At 53.4% G+C, this 19,981-nt stretch overlaps 2 protein-coding genes across 3 annotated transcripts in view; both read left to right on the plus strand.

The window, feature by feature from the left end:
• Positions 1-1,285, plus strand: part of IGSF21 (immunoglobin superfamily member 21) — a gene marked incomplete at both ends in the record, with an annotated part of 44,253 nt that extends 42,968 nt beyond the window's left edge. The window contains 4 exons of one of the 2 annotated variants that reach the window (XM_082493613.1): positions 227-312; positions 543-735; positions 833-871; positions 1,215-1,285. In XM_082493613.1, the coding sequence (XP_082349739.1) occupies positions 227-312; positions 543-735; positions 833-871; positions 1,215-1,285 (389 nt within the window). Of the gene's footprint in view, positions 1-226; positions 313-542; positions 736-832; positions 879-1,214 lie in introns of both variants that reach the window. The other variant, XM_082493614.1, reaches the window with a different exon arrangement.
• A 5,332-nt stretch (positions 1,286-6,617) lies between these two features.
• Positions 6,618-9,146, plus strand: KLHDC7A (kelch domain containing 7A; the record flags this gene model as incomplete). Its single annotated transcript, XM_082493494.1, has 2 exons — positions 6,618-6,767; positions 7,425-9,146. 2 exons carry the CDS (start codon positions 6,618-6,620, stop codon positions 9,144-9,146), a joined length of 1,872 nt encoding a protein of 623 aa, XP_082349620.1.
• Positions 9,147-19,981: the final 10,835 nt, after the last annotated feature.

Below are 19,981 nucleotides of genomic sequence, written 5' to 3' on the forward strand. Positions count from 1 at the left end.
CCCGTTCATCCACCTGTAGGATCCTTGCCTACCTGTCTATCAGTCATTTGGACGTCCGTCAGCTTGTCCATCAATCACTCAGCCATCAGCCCCATCGGCTGGCACACACTGCCACCCCCTTGCCATGATTGTTCATCAAACCATCATTAACCCCGGCCAAGGGCACCCACCAGCTCCAGGAACCCCTTGCTTGGCTGATGTCCCTTCTTGTCCCCTTCCCTTGCAGTTGCTCCCAAGGGCCCAAAGATCACGATGACCCCGACGAGAGCCCGTGTTGGAGACACTGTGCGGATCTTGGTGCAGGGCTTCCAGGTCAGCATCCCCATCCATCCCCATTGCTGTGGGGCGATGCCGTGCCAATAGACAACCTTGCATCCAAACCAGCACTTTATGGGGTTGGCTTGGTGGCCTTGGGTTGCATATCGTGGTCCCTACATTGGTGCACCCCTCAGCATTTGGGTTGTACCCCATCCTTGCTCCAGTTGTGAGATGGGGTTTGCTCACCTCCTACACCCATCTGACAGCCCCTCATCTCCCTACAGAATGAAGTCTTCCCCGAACCCCTCTTCACCTGGACCCGGGTGGGGAGCCGGCTCCTCGATGGCAGCGCCGAGCACGATGGCAAGGAGCTGGTGCTGGAGCGGGTGCCGGCTGAGCTCAATGGCTCCATGTACCGCTGCACCGCCCAGAACCCCCTGGGCTCCACCGACACCCACACCCGGCTCATCGTTTTTGGTACGGTGGCACCGTGGGGGGGCCACCCCTCCCTCCATAAATCCTCACTCATCTCCCCCCCAATAAAACTGTCTCTCTGTTATTTCTTCCCCATTAGAAAACCCAAATATTCCCAGAGGAACAGAGGACTCCAACGGTGAGTAGTGGTGGCACCGGTATTTCAACCCAAACCCGTCCCAGGGAGGGAAGGACCATGCAGAGAGCATCTCTCCTTGCATCACCCCAAGCCCTTGAACATCTCTTTGCATCACCCCAAGCCCTTGAGCATCTTTCCTTGCGTTGCCCCAAGCCCTTGGCAGCAGGGATGTCCTTGTGGATGCTGCTCCCTGCACCTGACCTGCTGCCCACCCCGCACGAGCTCCATAGCAAGTTTGGGGGCGGGATCCCCTCCAAAAAAATTGTAGTGACCCCATCCTAGTTCAAACGCAAGCGGCAAAACACGGCTCCCTAAAATCTATCCCTTTTCTTCTCCTGCCTAGGTTCTACCAGCCACTGCGGCTTCAGACTAGTTTTGGCGCTCACCCTAACAGTGATCCTGGAGCTAACGTGAAGCTTCACCTGCCTCTTCCTCCTCCTCCTCCTCCTCCGTACGGCTCCACCTGGCATTTACACCTCCGTCAATCGGTTCTCTTGCTCTCTTTTTTTTTTTTTTTCTATACTATTTACAGTCTCGGTCTCTTTCTGTCTGTGTCTTGGCTTCCTCAGACAATTTAATTAAAAGGAAAAAGAAAAAACTCCCCTGGTAGAAGGCTGTGCTTAATGTTTTGCCTTGCGCTGGGGTAGCCAGAACCATTTTGGGGTACCCACAGGCTTTGCAAGGTCTTGGGGGGAGGGGAGAGTGTCTATTATGCAAGGGCCAGATTTCCCCTGCAAAAATCTATTTACAGTATTCCCACTGCACCGAGTTGCTCCAGGTCTCAGCTCCCCAGGGTAGGGACCGCACATGTCCCCGGCGTGAGAGCCGTTGGGGACGAGTCCTACACATGGACGACGACACTGGGAGCCCAAAAGCCGCGGATCACTGGCCTTATACCCCAGGACCTTAGTTGGGGCAAATCAGCTTTGCTGGAAGACGGGTGCCATGCGCGACACTTGTCCCAGGCTGGACAGTCAATCTCTAGTGACAGACGGCTCCCGACCCCAAATGTCAGCGCTCGCACATGAGTGGGCAGCACGCATCCCGTCGGGCAGCGCCAGCACGGAGGCACCAGCCGAGTTTCAAGCACTGCACCCACGTTTGGTCCATGCCACCCTCCCCATCCCTCTTGGCTAATTGTCACCATGGAAACAGATAAAGGTGCAGCATGGCCAGATCCTGGCCATTCCTAAGGTACCCTGTGCCGCCGGGCATATCCCGGTACAGCATTAATCCTGCTGCAGGATAGCTCTTTGCAAAAAACAGGTGGGTTTGCCTCAATCCCGCCCAGTGCTGGGGGATGCTGGTGGTTTGCCCGGCTGTTTTCCCTCCCTGTGGTGCCCTGAGAGCATCCAGCCCCGGGCCGGGATCCCTGGGGAGTGGATATGGGGAGAGAGGAGCCCGAGGACAGGGCTCTCCCCTGCCTTTTCCTCCAGGAACTCTTAATCCTAGAGGATTAGCCAGCAGCCATGTGGCGCTTCATCTTTGCAAAGCCCCGTACGAGTGCTAAGCATTATTATTACTATTATGATTAATTATTATTAAGCAGATTCAGTCCCTACCATGCTCCATTGCCAACCTCGCTGCGAGCGATTTCCTGGTCTCAAAGGAGCTGAACAAACACACAGCAGCTCAGGAGTTTCTTTCCATACGCAATAATTTGGGCTGGCAGCAATGCAGGGACAGACTGGGGCTGACTGGGATATAGGAGGTTCAGTGGTTCTGCTTTCATCCCGGAGCAACAGCATCCGAGCATCTGTATCCCTTCGGACCAGCTGCCCGAACCCCTGCTCCCTCCCCAACCGCTGTCACTGCTCCAGCCCATTGCACCTCCCTGGGCGAGAAGGAACCTTCATTTTTTAGATGAATCTTCATCTTTTAAGGGAACCTTTATTTTTTAGGGAAATCTGCCTGATTTGGTTTACCCTTATGCTCTCCAAGCAGGCAGGAGAGCTCCCACCACCAAAGCGTGGGTGCTTCTCGCCCTCCTTGCTGGATTGGAGGTGCTCCAGGGGCCTCATCCCAATGTGATTAAACAACCATTAGGCCTTCTCGCTTTGAAAAATGGGGATTTACAGACTCCCAAACCTCCATTTAAATGCAAATGTGGTGATTTTTAGCCCGGAACCATGGACATGAGGAGCATTAGAGAGGCAGTGCCACCATCAACCAGCTCAGCTTGGTTCCATCTCAAGAATGACGTTACCTCCCCATCCAGCGGCTGGGAGAGGACCGATGGGCTCGGAGGTCCTGCATACCGAATCCACCCCTCTTTCTGCATTTGGGATGCTTAGCTCTTTTCCCATGGTGATGGATCAGGCTATAGGATGGGACCTTCTCAGCACCAGCACAGCCAAAGCAATGACCGAGGGGACAAAGGCATCACTCCTCATTTTGGACAGAGATGCTGCCTGCTTTCCCAAAGTACCCCCAAGGTGCCACGGGACATGAAGAGATGCCACCTCACCAAAGTAGTGATCCAAAGAAAACCTCCCATGACGTGCTGGACCATGCCTTCACCTTCTGCCTCCTTTCATCCTTCACCTACCAGCCCTGCTTCCCCATCCCCATCCACCTTCCTACAGGTAATTACTAAGGACATCAATTAAATCCCTGGGTCGTCCCCCCCCCGCCACACACACCCCCGTTGTTTGAGGACCTGGCAGTGAATAATGCAGAAGGCTGGAAGGGGAAAGAGCTGCTCAGGTTGTTTCATTATTGATGAGAGATGACAGATCCGCGGCTGACAACCTGCCTAAGAGATATGATTAGCTTGTAAAAAATTAATCGCGCTTCTTAGGGATGACGCGAGCTGAAAACCCCAAGGAGCGGCGTTATCGATGTTCCCTAATTTCAGGGGACTTTGAAAAGGTTTTAGCAAAATTTGGAGGAGGCAATTACATTCAATTAGAGTCACAAGTGCCGAGACGTCACCGCTGCTCGGAGACGCCACGGCCGCATCCCCTGCTCCCCTACGCTGCCGCTCATCCTCCTTACCGCAAGGCATAGATAAATATACGTTTCTACGGCGGACCTGCATTTTTGCTGTGGGGCTCCTCCTTCCCCACATAGCCCCCCCCAGCTAAAGCTCAGTGGTTGAGGTCTGGTCCTTCCCATCCCACTATTTGTGACGGCAACAGCACCAAGAGCATGCTGCCCACCGAAAACCCCCTCGCCTCCCCCTGCGCTCCCTGTCTCACCCTCCCAAGGTCCATAAAAACCCACCAATGAGGAGGATAACCGCGCTCAGCCTGGCTCATCCAAGCCCCCAGCCCTTTGGGATGTTAAGATGGGGATTACAAAACGAGGGATGCTCAGGCTTGACAAGGCTGGGAATGCCGGCGGGAGCAGCGGTGGGCTTTGCTCAGTGCTTCCCCTGCTTCCCTCCACCTCGTTACCGGGCACAGTCACTGCCGTGGCCAAGTTCACAGGGCCACCAAGCGCATGCATAATTCATACTTCCCAGCTCACGGACGCAAGGATCTTTGCAGATCTACCTGCAGGTTAAAAACCGCAGCAGTGAGAGATGAAGAAACCCAGGGTCATGGCCACACGTAGGTGGCCAGAACCTTTGCCAACGAGCTGAGCCCCAGAACACATGCCCAGCCTCCATGCACATCCCCGGTGCCCCAGTTCAGGACACTCCACATTTGCAGACAGGCAGAATATGCCTTCCCTGAGGTTTTGGGCAGACCAAGCCTCCCCACCCCCAGCCCAGCAATGGATCTTTGAGTCCCCATGCCAAAGAGGATGGAGGGGAGCGGCTGGGTGGGATTTGGCTGGTGATGCTTTGGCCCCTGCTCCAAGCTCAAGTTGCAACCAAGCAGGATGCATCAGTCCAGCTCTTAATCTAAACATCCTCATTCCTCCAGCCTCTTCCTTGCTTGCACCCATACAAGGTGACAACCTCCCAAACAACCCCCTAAAAGCCGCTGGTGGGCTCTCCCCATTCACAGCAGGGATGTGCACAGGTGTCTCCAACTGCCGAGCCATTCTCTTTCTATATATGTATGAATATTACACCGCTTAGCACGTGGTCCTCCACCTCACAAGCATCCATGGCAAGTCTAGTGGCACATATACAACCACCCCCATCTCCTTTGGCACCACCATGTCCCAGTGTGACACCCTCAGGTGAAAAGCAGCATCTCAGCATTGGTAGGGAGGTCACCTCAGTGCTTGCAGATGGCGGTGACGGTGGGGAAACGTGCCCCAAAGAAGTCCTGATGCTCCTCCCCGTCGCAGAAGGCAGTGCCTGATCTCATGCTGGTGAAGATCAGCAGCTGCACGGGATGCGGTTTGGGAGGCTGCAGACTCTGGGCATGAGCTCACGAGCACTCACCACCCATTAAAAACCCACGGCAAGACCTCATCCCACCGCACCAGCCCATGCAGTCAGGACCCATCACACCCACACCTCATACAAGGAGTTGTTTTTGCATCCCCTGGGCTCATTTCACCAGCAAATCCCATGGGATCAGGACCAAGCTAGCGAGGAGCGAGTCCCTGCATGCAAACAGGAGCAGCTGCCCACCCCCACCCACATTTTGGCTGTTTCTTTGCTGCCTCTCAGGGCCTCGTTTCTTTATGCATCTCTCAGCATGCGAGACATTCCCCTCGGGGAAAAGGAAATTAATTTTATCCCTTTGAATTCAGCTCACTTAGCGGCAGTTGCAGAGGGATGCCATTCCCCAGGCCCCCTCCTTTCCAACCCCCCCCCCCCCTGCGCTGTGGTCTAGGCATGGGGACCCAGCTGCCTCGGGGGGACGATGAGGATGACAGTTCCCTTAAATCTTTGAAATTCAGATCAGAACCAGCCACATCACCAACATCTTTCCAAGGGGAGAAAGAAGCAAACACGACACTGTCTGGCATCCTCCGTGCCTCAGTTTCTCCACAGCGACTCCAGTCCCCACGGACAACCCACACGCAGCAGCACGTCGCTTCAAAACGATGACTTGCACCTTTCCCATCCCTTTCCATCCCAAATTTATTCCCAGTCCCAATGCTTTTGTTCACTTTAGCTCATCCCTCTCCCTGTGCACAGGGATGCAGCTCTCTGAACAGAGTGGTCACCAGCAGCAGTTTCACTCCTGCCTTTACTTGCTCTTCGGTGTCAGACTTTACCCCCTCCCAAAGACCCCAGCTCCTTTCCCACCAGCTCTTAATTCCCCCGCCGCTTCCAAGCTGGCCCCAAAGAGACCCCCAGAAGCTTTCGGGCTATTTCCCGTCACCCTTCGTTAGCTAGTGTGCCGCAAACGAAGGCTACCAAATTAGTCACCCGCCTCTGTCATGGAGCAGCTGCTCGGCATCAGACCAAAGGTCTGCCAGACACTGGGCTGCTTCTCCCTCCCTTCCCCACGCCTGCACCCAGGGATGAGACACCTTTCCTGGACAAAACTACTTATTTTCCCCTTCCATTGCATGAGCCCTTTTAAACAGCAAAAGAAACGAGGCGGCAGCACCATGGGGCTGCTCAGAGGAGATCCTTTTCCTCCCTTTGTGCTTCCTTTTGCTTTTCTCTGAGCCTCTCTGTTTACCAGGCTAATAAAGCCGGCTCTGTGCCGCCAACTCTGGGCTGCACCTTTTCCCGGGAGCCCAGCCCAGCCCAAACATGCAAAACTTCTCCGGAAACCTCCTACCAGCTTTACTCGCTCAAAGTCACCTTGCCCCGAACCTTCAGCCGCACACTCCGGGCTCGCTCGGCAATCATTAATCGGCTTCTCTGCATTCCCGGCATGGAAAAATGCCCCAGCGGGTAACCCTGCCCTGGCAGTCCGACATGCAGCTGGCCAGCAAGCTCGTCCTCTCCGCCGCCGCTCTGCTCCTCCTGACTTTGGCGTACAGGTTTTATAAGTCCCGCTCGCTTGCCGGGGGCAAAATCCCACCGGCCGAGGCGGGAGGAGAGCAGAGGGAAAACACTGCTCGGGATGGGGATGGGGATGGGGACGGGGATGGGGAAGGGGCGGTGGGTCTGCGACGAAGGAGGGTGTGTGTTGGGGAGGAGAGGAGGGATGGTGGGGTTGGACAAGCGAGCAGTCAAGCGAGTGTCCCCGCAACACGGCGCACACCTCCCCGGGGGGATCGAAGTCTGCCAAGGGGTGAGGAGAAGGAGGAGGAGGAGGAAGGACAGGAGATGGTTTCAGATCCAGGGCTGATTGGCGAGAAAGTGGGGATGGCCGGGAGGGGAAGTGAGCTGGGAAGCAAGCCGGGAAGCAAGCTGGGAAGTAAGCTGGAAAGTAAGTCAGGAAGCAAGCCAGGAATCAAACCAGGAATCAAGCTGGGAAGCAGTCTGGGAAGCGAGCCAGGAAGTGAGCCAGGAAGCAAGTCAAGAAGTGATCCGGGAAGCAAGCCAGGAAATGAGCCAGGAAACAAGCCGGGAAGCGAGCTAGGAAGCGAGCCGGGATGTAAGCTGGCAAGCAAGCCAGGAAGCGAGCAGGGAAGTGAGCCAGGAAGCGAGCTGAGCTCTTATGACCTTTGGGATGCAGCCGAAACACCGAGCAGCCGCCGGGAGGAGGACACTGGGCTTTCCGCTGGGATTGCTAATGCCCAGACAGCAGATGACGGACACGCACAAAGCACAAAGCAGGATTTGGCTGGCGGAGGCATGAGCCAGGAGGCCGAGGGGTACAGGGGGACGATCCAGACCCTCAGTGTCATCTCGGACTTGGGTCTAACAATGACAGCAAGCAACGTGGGGTTGGACACCACCTACTCTTTCTCCTCAGTCGCGAAGATCCAGGTGGAGGAGAACTACATCGCCGAGCGGCAGGTGAAGGACGGGGCCAGGCAGCCAGTCCCCGGCCTCAGAGGCAAAGTCTATGACTACTATGTCCAGTCCGTCTCCGAGTCAGTGTCGAAGAAGAGGTCTCTCCCCTACATCCCTCCAGGAACATCCCAGTGCCGCAGCTTGGAGCAGGTCAATGAAGAGCTGCAGAACTTTGCAACCCAGGAGCTGGACCCAACTTTGGCAATGCGGGATCCCACCAACTCTTTCTCCATAGTTCCACCACCTACACAGAGCTTGGAGATCTCCCCTGAGCCACCGTCTCCTGGCCGCAAGGACAGCATCCTCCAGATCGCCGACAGCCCCCACCTCCAGCTGCCCATGGAGGGTTTTGGGGTCACGGTACCAGCCAGCACACCACCTGCAAGTCCCCGGCCAGGGCTAGCGGCCAGTGCTGACCGCTTCCAAATGCCACCACCCACCCACCTGGACCTGGGGAACTGCTATGAGGTCCTCTGCACAGCCAAGGCGCAGAAGCTTGGTGACCTCCAAGAGGCTGCCTACAAAGTGATGAGTGACAACTATCTGCAGGTGCTGAGGACACCCTCCATCTACAGCCACCTCAATGCCGGCGAGCGGGAGCTCATCCTGCGGCAGAGGATGAAGGGGAAGATGTATGTGGCCGTGGCAGATGTCAACGTGCAGGAGCCCGGCCTCCACACCAGCCGCCTCTGCTACTACGATGACGAAAGGGACTGCTGGCATCACCTCTGCCACGTGCCACCAGAGGTGGTCTCCCGGGGGTGCGCCATGTGCAGCATGTTCAACTACCTCTTTGTGGTGGCTGGCTGTGAGGGCACAGGCCGGACACAGAGACCCTCCAACCGTGTCTTCTGCTATGACCCCCTGACCAACATCTGGAGGGAGATCTGCCCCCTGAACCAAGCACGGCCGCACTGCAAGCTCGTGGCCTTGGATGGCCATCTCTACGCCATCGGCGGCGAGTGCCTCTACACAGTGGAGCGCTACGACCCCCGGCAGGACCGCTGGACCTTCACCGCACCCCTGCCCCACGACACCTTCGCTGTGGCCCACACAGCCACAGTGTGCGATGGGGAGATCTACGTGACGGGGGGCACCTTGCGCTACGTGCTGCTGCGTTATGCCGCCCGCTCAGACAGCTGGATGGTCAGCCCAGCCGGCGGCAGCAAGGACAGGACGGCTGAGATGGTGAGCACCAATGGCTTCATCTACCGCTTTGACCTTCACCGCAGCACGGGCATTGGTGTCTACCGCTGCAGCGCCAAGGCCAAGCTATGGTACGAGTGTGCCACCTACGCCATGCCTGACCTCTCCAGCTTCCAGTGCACCGTGGTGGGCAGCCTGGTCCACTGCATTGGTCGGCACTTCCACATACGTTTCCTGGCTGACCACATCTCACCACGCTTTGGGACCAAGGAGCTGCAGCCCTTCCCATCGCCCCGCGGCAGCCTTCTCCCGGCCATCCTGGTGCTGCCGCAGGGAGGGACACCACAAACACAGGTTTGAGGGATCCAGGCTAGGGTCTCATGCAGTAGTGGTGGTGGCTCAGATGTGACATGATGGTGAAAGCTGGTAGAAGAAGTCACCAGCCCACACTAGACGACTTAGCATGGGACCAACACTACCAGGGCAACGTTAACCATACCCACCATTAAGCAGGCATCCTTCCAGTCCCCGTAAGTAAGGAAGGAGACAAACTGCCCTTGGACACTGCCAGTAAACCCAGCCTTAAGACACAAGGAAGAGCAAAGAAGGAGCTGGGTGGACTTGTTTGCTTAGAGGTATTTAAACATAGGCGTGCTTGCTCGGATACAAATAAACCACGTCTCACTGCAGGTTCCCACCTGTGCACTGCCCAATCAGTAGCTACTTTACACACCGGGTGTTTAATATTGACCTGGACACGCAACACGCGGGATTTTAGGGTGGAGGAACACAGCAGGCAGGTTTGATAGCTAAGGAGGTATGACCTAAAGGTCAGCCCATCGGCATCAAGCCAACGTTGAGCCTTCAAGCTTGACCGTACCCATCATCCCGGGGTTGAAGGGTGGGGGCCAGAGGGTGCACTGCTCCTACCACTGCCTTGTTATCTGTTTCCTTCTCCTCAGCACAGGATTATATATCAATATATATATATTTATATGCACCTGATGTAAATAGGCGCTATAGATTTATAGACAGCTGGTCTTAAATGAAATTAAAGCGAACATTTGGTAAAATTAACCACGGGCTACTGTTGCTCATCATTTCAAGCCGTAGCCAAGTCTAATGGGAACAAAGAGGCTGATGCATGTTTTACATCGCTAATTACTGCACAAACAATGTCTCTGAGGAGGCAACCAAAAGCAAACCAGGGCCTTGGATGTGAGCAGCCGGTCTTTCATCCCCTTTTCCCCGGGTTTCACCAACCTCACTCTGCCGTCTCTGTGTCCTGCCAAAAGCCTACTTTGGGTAATTGCATTTTCTTCCCCTCAAATGGCTTGTCATCCGTCATCTGTCAGCCCCAGACAGACAAAAACAGCTCCCAGACAGACAAAACCCTCCTGTACCTGCCTCCTTGGTGGCAGCAGGTCATGAGCATGAAGTCACGGATGCGCTTGAAGCGCTTGAAGATAAGAGACGGTGCTGGAGCAGCCCATAGTATCACTATTTACGCCTTGCTGCTCAGGTGGTTTAGGAGAGCTTAAGTTAATGTTCTCCTAAAGTGCTCCCAAAAGTATTTATTATTTCTCTCGGCTACTGCCTGGAGACCCCGCGATTCTGCCTTCAAGGGCTTCCTACGAAGGTCAGTGTCATCCACCCATGTTAGGACACCTTGGGAGGCTGCATTAATTGAGGTTTACTCATTAGCTGTAGCGTGTTGCTTCTGCTGATGGAGGGTGGGTGACGCATCTTCTCCTCATGCTAAAAGCTGCCACAGTCCAGCCTCTTTCACCACTCCTGGGGCCACCTCCTCCTACCTCAGGAGGACCAGGGTGTGCCAGGGCTGCAGCCTCCTGCATCCCAGCATCTCTCTGTGCTGCGATGCCTGGGCTGGTAAACCTTATGAGTCAAAAAAACCTCTATATTATCATTATTATTTAATCCTTTGTTATTTAGCTACCTCCACAGCCGGTGCTCAGAGCAGCAAGCTCAACAAGATGGGCTCACACTTGCTCCAACGCATTTCTACTTCTCCCCCAGCAAACCCCAGGTATCGGCTGCTTCACCGGAGCAGCCCACCCCCTTTGCAACCTGCAAAAGCCTTTAGTCCCCCTCAGCATCCCGGTTTCATGCCCTTCGGCATCCCTGCCACGACAGGCTGGGCACTGGGGAGCAGAGGACACGCAGGCTGGGTGGGAGCCGGGCAGCTGGAGCCCTTCCAAGTGACAGCCTTTTTTTTCATCCCCGGAAAAGCTTTCCTGGGATCCTGCCCTTCTCAGGGTGCCTCTTTGCTTCCGCTTAATATTTCACCTTTCCTTTAACTCCTTGCTGCCAGGCTGCAACGTCAAATCCCAGCAGCTTTTCCTCATTCCCCAGCGTGACGGTGAGCGATGAATAGCAACGACTGTGGGTGGGCAGCTCTCCCCCCGCTCCTGCACTCTCCAATATTAACACAATTCTCCTGGGGAGGTATTTTGGAGATTAAAAGCATTGGGGACATCCCGTGCCAGAGCACTGCTTGTTCTGCAGGGAAGGACAACCAGGTTTGGAGCAAAAAGCACGTGGTGACCCTGTGGTTGATGGCAAAATGACTTTTGGCTGCGGTTAAGAGAAAGCAAAGGGGAAAGGACAAATGCAAACCGATACTTAGACCTGGATGATTTTTTTTTGCTCCCAAATGCCAGTGCAGGGGAGGAGTCTTTGGAGGGCTGGCAGGCGCGGTGGCAACAGCAGTGTCACCCTCTGACTCCTGCCACCACCGCCGGATCCTGGCCATTGATTTCCAACACTGCCAGATACCCACCTCTGTGTCTCTACCAATGGGCAGTGGCTTCAAACGGTGGGCTTGCAGCTCTCAGGGTGACCATAAGACCATTGAGCAGTTTCAGTGCCACTTGCAACATTGGGTTATTATTTATTTTTGCTGATTGGGTTGGCAAAGCAGCCACAATTTACAGGGAAAAGGGTTGGGAGGCACACGGGGCATCCTAGTAAAACTCCGCAGCGTGTCCCACGGAGCTACAAACCACCTCGAGCAAGTTCAAGTAATGATAAATATCAAGAGGCTGTAATAAACCCTTCTGGGATAAGGGTTTACCTGGAGGGTCCTGCTCTTGGGAGCCTCTTCCCTTGCTGCAAGACCAGTCGCTGCAAGCCAGGATCCTCACCAGGTCAGGGACCACCAGGACTGGGTGCTGGAAGAGAAAATAGAACCACCACCAGGCTCATGAGAGCTGGGAAAACCAATTTCCATCATCCACTAGCAATTCTTCCATCCCTATAATTCCCTCAAAGATGCCACCAAAGATGCTCTCAGCTCCTTCATCCTTCCACCAGTGCCTGGACCCACTGCCACCCTCTGAGCCCCCCTGCTTGGTTTATCCCCCAAAAGAAGGGTGTAACTGCTAAACCGCACTACTTTGCAACCGAATATAACCTTTGCACTAAATTTGATATTTTCTTCTAATCAGGAAGACCCATTATCTACCCCCGCCACGTTTATTTAGGCAATTACATAGTTTAATGTACATTGATTCAGATTCTTAATTTTTACATTTTTGATTATGGTAAAAAAACAGCAAGTGACGCATTTCTTATTTGCTCGGCACTCTTTTTTCCTTTGCAATATGCCAGGCTGCATGTGAATGGAAATTGGAAGTCAATTAAAGAAGTGCAAAACCAGCATTTTAAAATCTTTTTTATTAGTTAAACACAGCTACCTTCAATGTGTCGACTGCAGCAGGGTGGAAAAAAAAAAAAAAAACCAAAAAGCAAAAAAGTGAGCTTATCCAGACATGTTTTGCATTTAAAACTGACGCGATACATGAAAGAAATATTAAGCGTAGCCAACTGACAAATTAAGTATCTTGTTCCTGACGAGCGGAAGCAAACTCGTGTTGGTGGTTGAGGATCTGGGTGGGAATTCAAAGCTAAGGGAAGGGAAAGACCCATCACAGCATCTCTAGGTGCCGATACAGGAGGTGGGACCTCTCAGCTCCCAGCCATGGTTTCTCCCAGACACTATGGAGAGTTGCCTACAGCAACATCTATGCTGCTATGGGTTGCGTGGCCATCAGGAGAACATCCATGAGATGTTTAAAGCTAAGAAGAGATGCCATGTCCTCTCCTACTCATTTCTTCACCCCTCCCGCACCCAATCCAAGCTGACCACCCACGCACGGCCACCGGCAACCTCTGCAGTAGAGCAGATCCCAGAGGCGTCAACCTCAGCCTTTCTCAGCTTTGGGTTGCGTAGACAGGGAGCTGTACCCAAGCTTCGTAACCTCATTTGCAAGCAGACATTAACGAGCCAGGGCTCCACAAGACACCATCGCTTGCAAGACCCAGACCTGCTTGCCCGGTGCCAAAGGGACGTTTCTTGGCGAGATCCACAAAGCACCACTGCGGGAACGTCAGCCAGCTCCTTGCGAGCGCTGAGAGGTCAGTGCTAATGAAAGATGCTATCGGAGAGCCGGCGGCCGGCCAGACAAACGTAATTAGTGGTATTTGCGGAAGATGAACCTCGGTGAGGACAGGGGGGATGGGAGCACATCCCCTTGTGATCATTTTGGGGAAAAAACACGGCCATTTGGAGGCCTTCCAAGCTAGAATAACAGCCTCACCAATGACTATTTAATTAAAACCCGCACAGCGTTCGAAGGGAGAAGGGCTGCGAGTGAATAAGCGCGGTGATAAAATATGCATCGACTCTGGCATAAGTTCTCCCTCCCCGGCACAAGCCTTTGCTTAAGCCGTTGATGGTTTTTGATTCACAAGCTCCAGCGAGGAAGGAACGTTTGCCAGCCACTATTTCAATCCCGCCGGGAGTTTTTCCGGAGGTTATAGCCATGCTGTAGTTCAGGATGTGTCAGCGCTGGCATCATAAACACAGATCAGAAACACTATAAAAGAGGGAAAAAAAAAAAAAAACCAAAACCACACTCCTAGATGGAGTTTAGTGACCTGCGAGCTTGGGCCAAAGGCAAATTATTTTTCTTTTACTGAAATCAAATCAATAAAGCTCATTTTTATTTACAGAAGAGCCAAAGAGGGGGAGAAGGGAAAACTCCTTGAGCTGCAGAAGGGGAATAGGGGTGTTTATGGTTTTCAGCTGGTTTTCAACCAAAACCACAAGGCACCGGGCAGTGATTTCAAGGCAAAAGCAGAGGCTGGGATCTTCTCAGCTGCCTTATTGAAAATATCCCCAGGTCCCTTAGAGGTGCCAAGCCTGAGGTGAAACCCCTTGCCCCCAGGCAACTTAGGGAGATGCTATCTCTCAAGAAGCTACCATCTAGCTAAATAAAACAAGATGTGTAAATAAAACAAGGGTGAGGATGTGGTTTGGGGATGACGGACTCCGTGCTGGGCAGCTGCCCCAAAAATACCTCAGTTCCCATTGGGGCAAATAACCTTTTAGTTCATCACTGTTTTCTGAAAGCAAAGATTTTGGGTGATGCTCAGGTTTCTTCGTATCAATATCATTTGCTCAGTTCGCACCTCCTGAACGCCAAGCTCCTTTTTTGGCAGAAATTGCCTTTTTGCCCCAAAACAAGTGGCCTGGCGAGGCGGCACAGTGTTTGTGCCAGGGCCAGGTCTGCCTGCCTGCTTTCCCCAGGTGTTTAAATTTAGTGTTTAGTTCAGTTCCAGCTTGCAGCCCCTGCTCAGGGAACAAGTGGCAACGTACCTCTCATGGATCACTGCATGGGCATCACCCAAACCCTGCCCATGAAAGCAGCCCTCGCCCCCTGAAAGCCCCTTAACCCATCACGGGGGAACAAGGCACCTCACCAAGCCTCATCAAGGATGAGGGACAGGACAGAGGTCATCCTGAATCCGACCCCAAGGAGACAGCGGGCACTGCAGCCGTATAGGATGCTTGATTGCTCCATGGCCAAGGGATCTCCCAACCAGGTGTCCCATCTCAAGCCAAGGTGAAGCCTATCCCTTGATCCCTCCACTTCAGGATCTCAGAGTCCTCCCAGCTTGCTGTTGTTGATTCACTAAATCTCTGCTGAATTTATGATGTCTTTAACCGAAATCATCATGCCAGAAGCAACCTCACCAGGCTAAGAGGAGATGGAGCAGACCCCCCACGCGCACGGGCAGCCAGGAAGACCATCCAGCCTCTTCCACTATTGCACAGCAGAGCCAAGCACCAGGACCATCTATCCTGCGAGCGGTCCAGGACAGATGGGAGCAGTGAAGCGTATCAGCCATGCAGGGATGGGGTGGCCAAAAGAAGTCTGAGTAAGGGGCTGTCTCCCTCCAAAACAGCTCAGAAAAGGCAGCTTGGTTAACGCTGCGGGGATGCTGTGGTCCCTGGTTAATGCTGCGGGGATGCTGTAGTCCCTTCCCTACCACCCTTTGCTTGCAAAGGTAGCTGGGGTTTCCCAGGGCTGTGCCCAGCACCAGCTCCACGAAAAAGAAGCAGCCTGGACATAAAACCAGACAGGTCTCAGGGACTCAGGCGCCTGCAGTGAGCTGCATCCTCCACCTTCGTGGCTGGTCCAGAGCCACCAACCCCACCAGACACCCCACCAGATCCCTGATGCAGCTGCCATTGCCACAAGTACCAGGTTTAGTCCAGCATAGTTTCAGCGATGGATTTTGAAGATGTCATTACTGGTCAGGAGGCACTGGTAGTATCTAAGCCGCACTGGCAGCCCCTCTATACGGCTCACAGCACAAATATGGTGTGCGAAAAATTGCTGGCAAGCTACATGAGGTTAATGTGATGCTTATAGCAGAAAAGCTCCTTGTCCTGTGCTTCTAGCTGCTGCTCAGACCCAGGTCATAGCCCAGGGATCACACCCGACATGAAAATCCCATAGCTCCATCACCTCCAAATCCTCCAGCTCCCACAGGCATTTCGCGTGCTCAGCATGGACCTTTTCATGCCACCTCCACATACCTGCTGCCTCGAGCCCTCAGCTCTGGGCCGAGGATTTTTCCCCCCCTCCATCCCACTCCCCTGCCTTATCTGCGGGCAGGAGGCGAAGCGCCAGCCTTGGCATCAGCTGGCGACGCAGCCAAGCTCGAAGGCGCTCAGACTGGCCACGGCTGATAAAGGGCTTAGGGCCCATGCCAAGAGCCAGCAAGGCTCCGGGAAGGGTCCCAGGAGGGGGGACACTGGCTCCATCCCAGCCATCCCATGGAAAACCCAAGCCTGCGGCAGCTCTGCCAGGTCCTGGGTTTCCCTTCCCAACAGCGTGCACTTAGGGAGCTCTTCTCCTCTTCCTCTCCTGGGGAGAGGATGAAGATGCTGGAGGATGTGGCAGGGGCATTGCATTTATTGCAATACCTTTCAATACCTGACAGCTGCTGAGAAAGCAGCTGGAAAGCCAAAAAAAAAGAGAAAATTAATATAATTATGAATCAATAGAGATACCTTCCATATCAGGAAGGAGCAGAGCGACTGGATGCTGCGGGGAATAACATCCCAGTGCGGTTTGAGAGCTAAAAGCCATCAGAAGTGGAGGAAGGAACACGTCAGCTCGGCCGCATTTCAGTGGCGAGGGGGTTAATTTGCCGCGGTGATGGATTTTCGGTGCCCGCCGTCGATAAACAGGGCAGCAATTATGTTGCATTTCTCTGATGGCTGCAGATCTTTAGAAAAATCAACACAATAGCAGTTCACTGAATCTCAGCGACACGCAAATTCGATCCGTCATTTTGCTCATGGCTGAGGCTTCCCAACTCCACTGCCGGTTTGTTTTTGGTTGTTTGTTGGGGTTTTTTTTTCTGTTTAAACCTTCAATAAAAAGGTTTACATCGGTTTCATGCCACCGCAGCCCCCTCGGTTTCAGTGGGAGGCATCCAGGTTTATGCCTCCCTCTCTCAGAGCAAGAGGAAATGCCGGCAAAGTGGCTTTTTTACAGCATGCGGTAGAGAAACAATCAAAATATTCACAGGGAGAATTAAAAACCTCAGGCTGGAAACAGGTTTGCGCTTGGTTTGGTGACAATAAAGCCTCTTTTTCCTTTTTTTCCCCTCCTAAAAAAAAAAAGAAACTTTACCAAAATATCATTTCCATCACAAAGCACCACCGTTTTCACTCCCAAGGGGCACAAACAGTCCTAAAACATCCACATCCTTCTCACCGCAGGTCCAATTTTGCATCAAACCAGGTAAAAAAACCCAATTGTATTCTCCCTTTTTCTTCTTTTCCAATTCCCAGCCAGCAAATGAACACAAAATCCAAAAGTCAGCAAGGTTAAAGGGAAACCCTCTTGATGTTCCGTCAGTTGAATTTGCAGTGAATTAATCGCATTTCATTTGAGGCTGAAACTTTCTGTGAGCCCCGGTACACGCTATCAATTCGCAGCTGCGAAGCCTCTGGCCCGGCTTTTCCAGCCGCTCCGCTTGGATGCGGATCATCCCGGAGGATTTATTATACATGGATCCCACCCCAGCCATGCCACCACCGAGGATGGAGGATGCTTCAGGTGACCAGCCCCAACACAGCCGCCTCCATCCCTGCCATCCAGGTACCCTGTCCCCCTGCTCCCTCCTTGCACTGTTCCACGTGGACGCAGACGTGAGACACCAGCATCCCCAGCCGCGATCACAGGCGATGCTCGCCCTTCACTCCCCTCCAGCCTGGCAACGTCACACCAGCACTACAAACCCACTAATTGACACTCCCTCATTAAAATAATTCCACGGATATAGGCAAGTAACACACATGGAGAGGCCCGGACAGCTGAAACACCAAATCGGCACTGTCGGCTTCATCTACAAACCAGATTCCTGTTAAATTTGAGGGGGTTTGACTCTGTGCTGCTGTAGGCAGTAATATTTTTTCATGGGCTTCAAATTCCAGGCTTGCCTGGATTGGGAAGGGCACCCTTGTGCGCACTGCCCTGGGAAAACAATACCCTGTGGATACAAGCACCAGTACTGGGGGAACAGCCTGCCTGTTGCACCCACTTTTTGGTACCTACTGCCGGAAGGATGCAGCTTCACCAAAGTGGCAGCATCTCTCCGGTACCCGACTACTCACCCCACTTAATTTTCATTACTATCCTCCTCGCCTGTGCAGGATGAATCCCAGCGCCCTGCCAGGGGCTCGTCCCCAGCAGCAAGGGTGATCCATCTGGGTGTTTGGATGCCCGACTCCTGCTCCCCGCATCAGCTTTAACCCCCTCAATTTTCACCCCCAGAGGCCCCCGGCCCGGGGCCCCCAGCCCGACATCCAGTCGAGGTGAGGATACGGCCACGCTGGCACCAGATGTGCTGCGAGAAGATCTCCCGGGTTGCTACGCAGCTGCTCTCCCCCTTTTTCTGTGCAACCAAATAAACAGAGATGAAGCCATAACAGCCATTTGCACAAAGAAAAGCATCTGCACCAAGCCAAGCATCCGAAATTTTTTATTTCTGCATGATAGGCCTGTTTGGAGAGCTTTTTATTTGTAATTAAAATGCAGCCATTACAAGTATTTCGTTTCCAGCTAATTGTTTTGGGTTTTTTTTTTTTTCCCCTCCCCTCCCTTCCTCATTTGGGATGATAGACGAGGGCTGAAATAGCAGGTCGGGATGGCTGGGAAACGCACCCGCAATAAAACCAGCCCTTAATAAAAGAGAATCATGTTTTCCTGATGCACAGCTGTAGTTTCTGACTTTTTTTTCCTTTCCCCAGCCTGTAAACACGAGCTCGTTAGGGCAGGGTGGCTCATTAGCAGGGGCCTGTCTGCCTTGATGTTTCCATCAGCAACGCAAGGGCACCGGGCTGTTTAAGCCGGTCTATCATCACCAGGTGCTGCAAATACCTTAATCCTCATCAGGCAAGAAATATAGCTCTCCGGAACGTTGGCTTTAAAGATAATAAACAGGAGTAACGCGCAAAGAGCCACCTAACAGCCCAGCTCCTCGCAAGACGAGATGTTCGCAGCCATCCCGAGTCCTTTGAGCCACCAGTCCTCCGCTTCCACTATGGAGCGGGGGAAGTTTTCCACTTTCCCCACCTTCTTCCCAGAGCATCCAGCTCGGAAAAGGGGTCAGCAAGCTTAAAAAAAAAAAAAAAAAAAAAAAAAAAAGATGCATTGCAGCATCCAGCTGCTTGCAAGGGTTATTTGGATGGGTAAAGCACGGCAGCAGACGGGCGATTCCCCGCCAGGACGGGCAGGGAGAAGCCTGCAGCCAGCAGCTGCTTCCATAAACATGAATTTTGGGCCAAGATTTGGGGCGAGCATATGCAGGGAGATGAGATATGCGATGATTCGGGGTGAGCCAGGTGGATGGCAGAAAGCAACGGGCACTGTTTGCTTCCAGCATCCTCAGTAAGTCACAGCACCTCGCTGTGATTGAGCAGCCGGGTGGGGAGCAAAGCCCAGATCGGGATCAGGAGAGCGGAGCTGTGAAGTCACTGCCTTTTTAGCTTAAATATGTCACTCTGGGCTGTTACCGCAGACCTCTAACACTGAGTCCAGCACTGACTGGATTAACTGACTGTGTAAATGCATCAGCTGCGGAGATATCCTTGGGTTTTGTGGCTCCAGAATAAAGCAACTACAGGCAACGGGGGGGGGAAGGACTTGGCACTTTTGTGGTCTGCTCCTACCCCAAAGAAAGCCTGGTCAAATTCAGGCCGCTGAATCCCAAGGGAAAAGTCCAGAAACAGCCACCGAGATGCAGGAGAGCAATGGGTATGAGGCTTGGCATCTCAGGAGCCCTGAAAGATGGGGAATCCCTGACTTGGTGCAGTAAATGGGACCTAGAAACCTCATCTCATGCCTTGGGGGCTCATGGGCTGCTCCCTAACCCCTCACCTGCCAGGCTGGGGCTGACAGCTAGGACTTCTGAAAGCTGGGAACACCAGGAACTGCCTGAGCTCCCCGGTAAAGTTAATGCTGGACCCAGAGAAGTTAATTTTGGCCGGGGCAGAGCTGTAGGAGGAGGCCCCCACAGCCACCAGCAGCACGAACGTCACCAGCCCTGTCCAAACGCATTAGGCGCTTCTGCCCCTTAACTGGCAGCAAGACACACTCAAAGCCACCTCAGCACTCCAGTCACTTCTGCTTTACAGCCTTTTTTTCTTTTTGCTTTCTTGGCACCAGCCCTTCCGCTTTATTTTTCCTTGTCGTGCTGCAGGGAAGGTGCAAAGTTGCCTCTTGGGGAAGGTCAGCAGAACGGAAAGCTGAGGAGCGGAAGAAGAGCTGAGCTGGCTCCAGGTTAGCCTGAAAAGTTTTGCAGGGGAAGGA

Source organism: Vanellus vanellus (assembly GCF_965231255.1).
Source record: "Vanellus vanellus genome assembly, chromosome: 20".
NCBI classification, from domain to species: Eukaryota; Metazoa; Chordata; class Aves; order Charadriiformes; family Charadriidae; genus Vanellus; species Vanellus vanellus.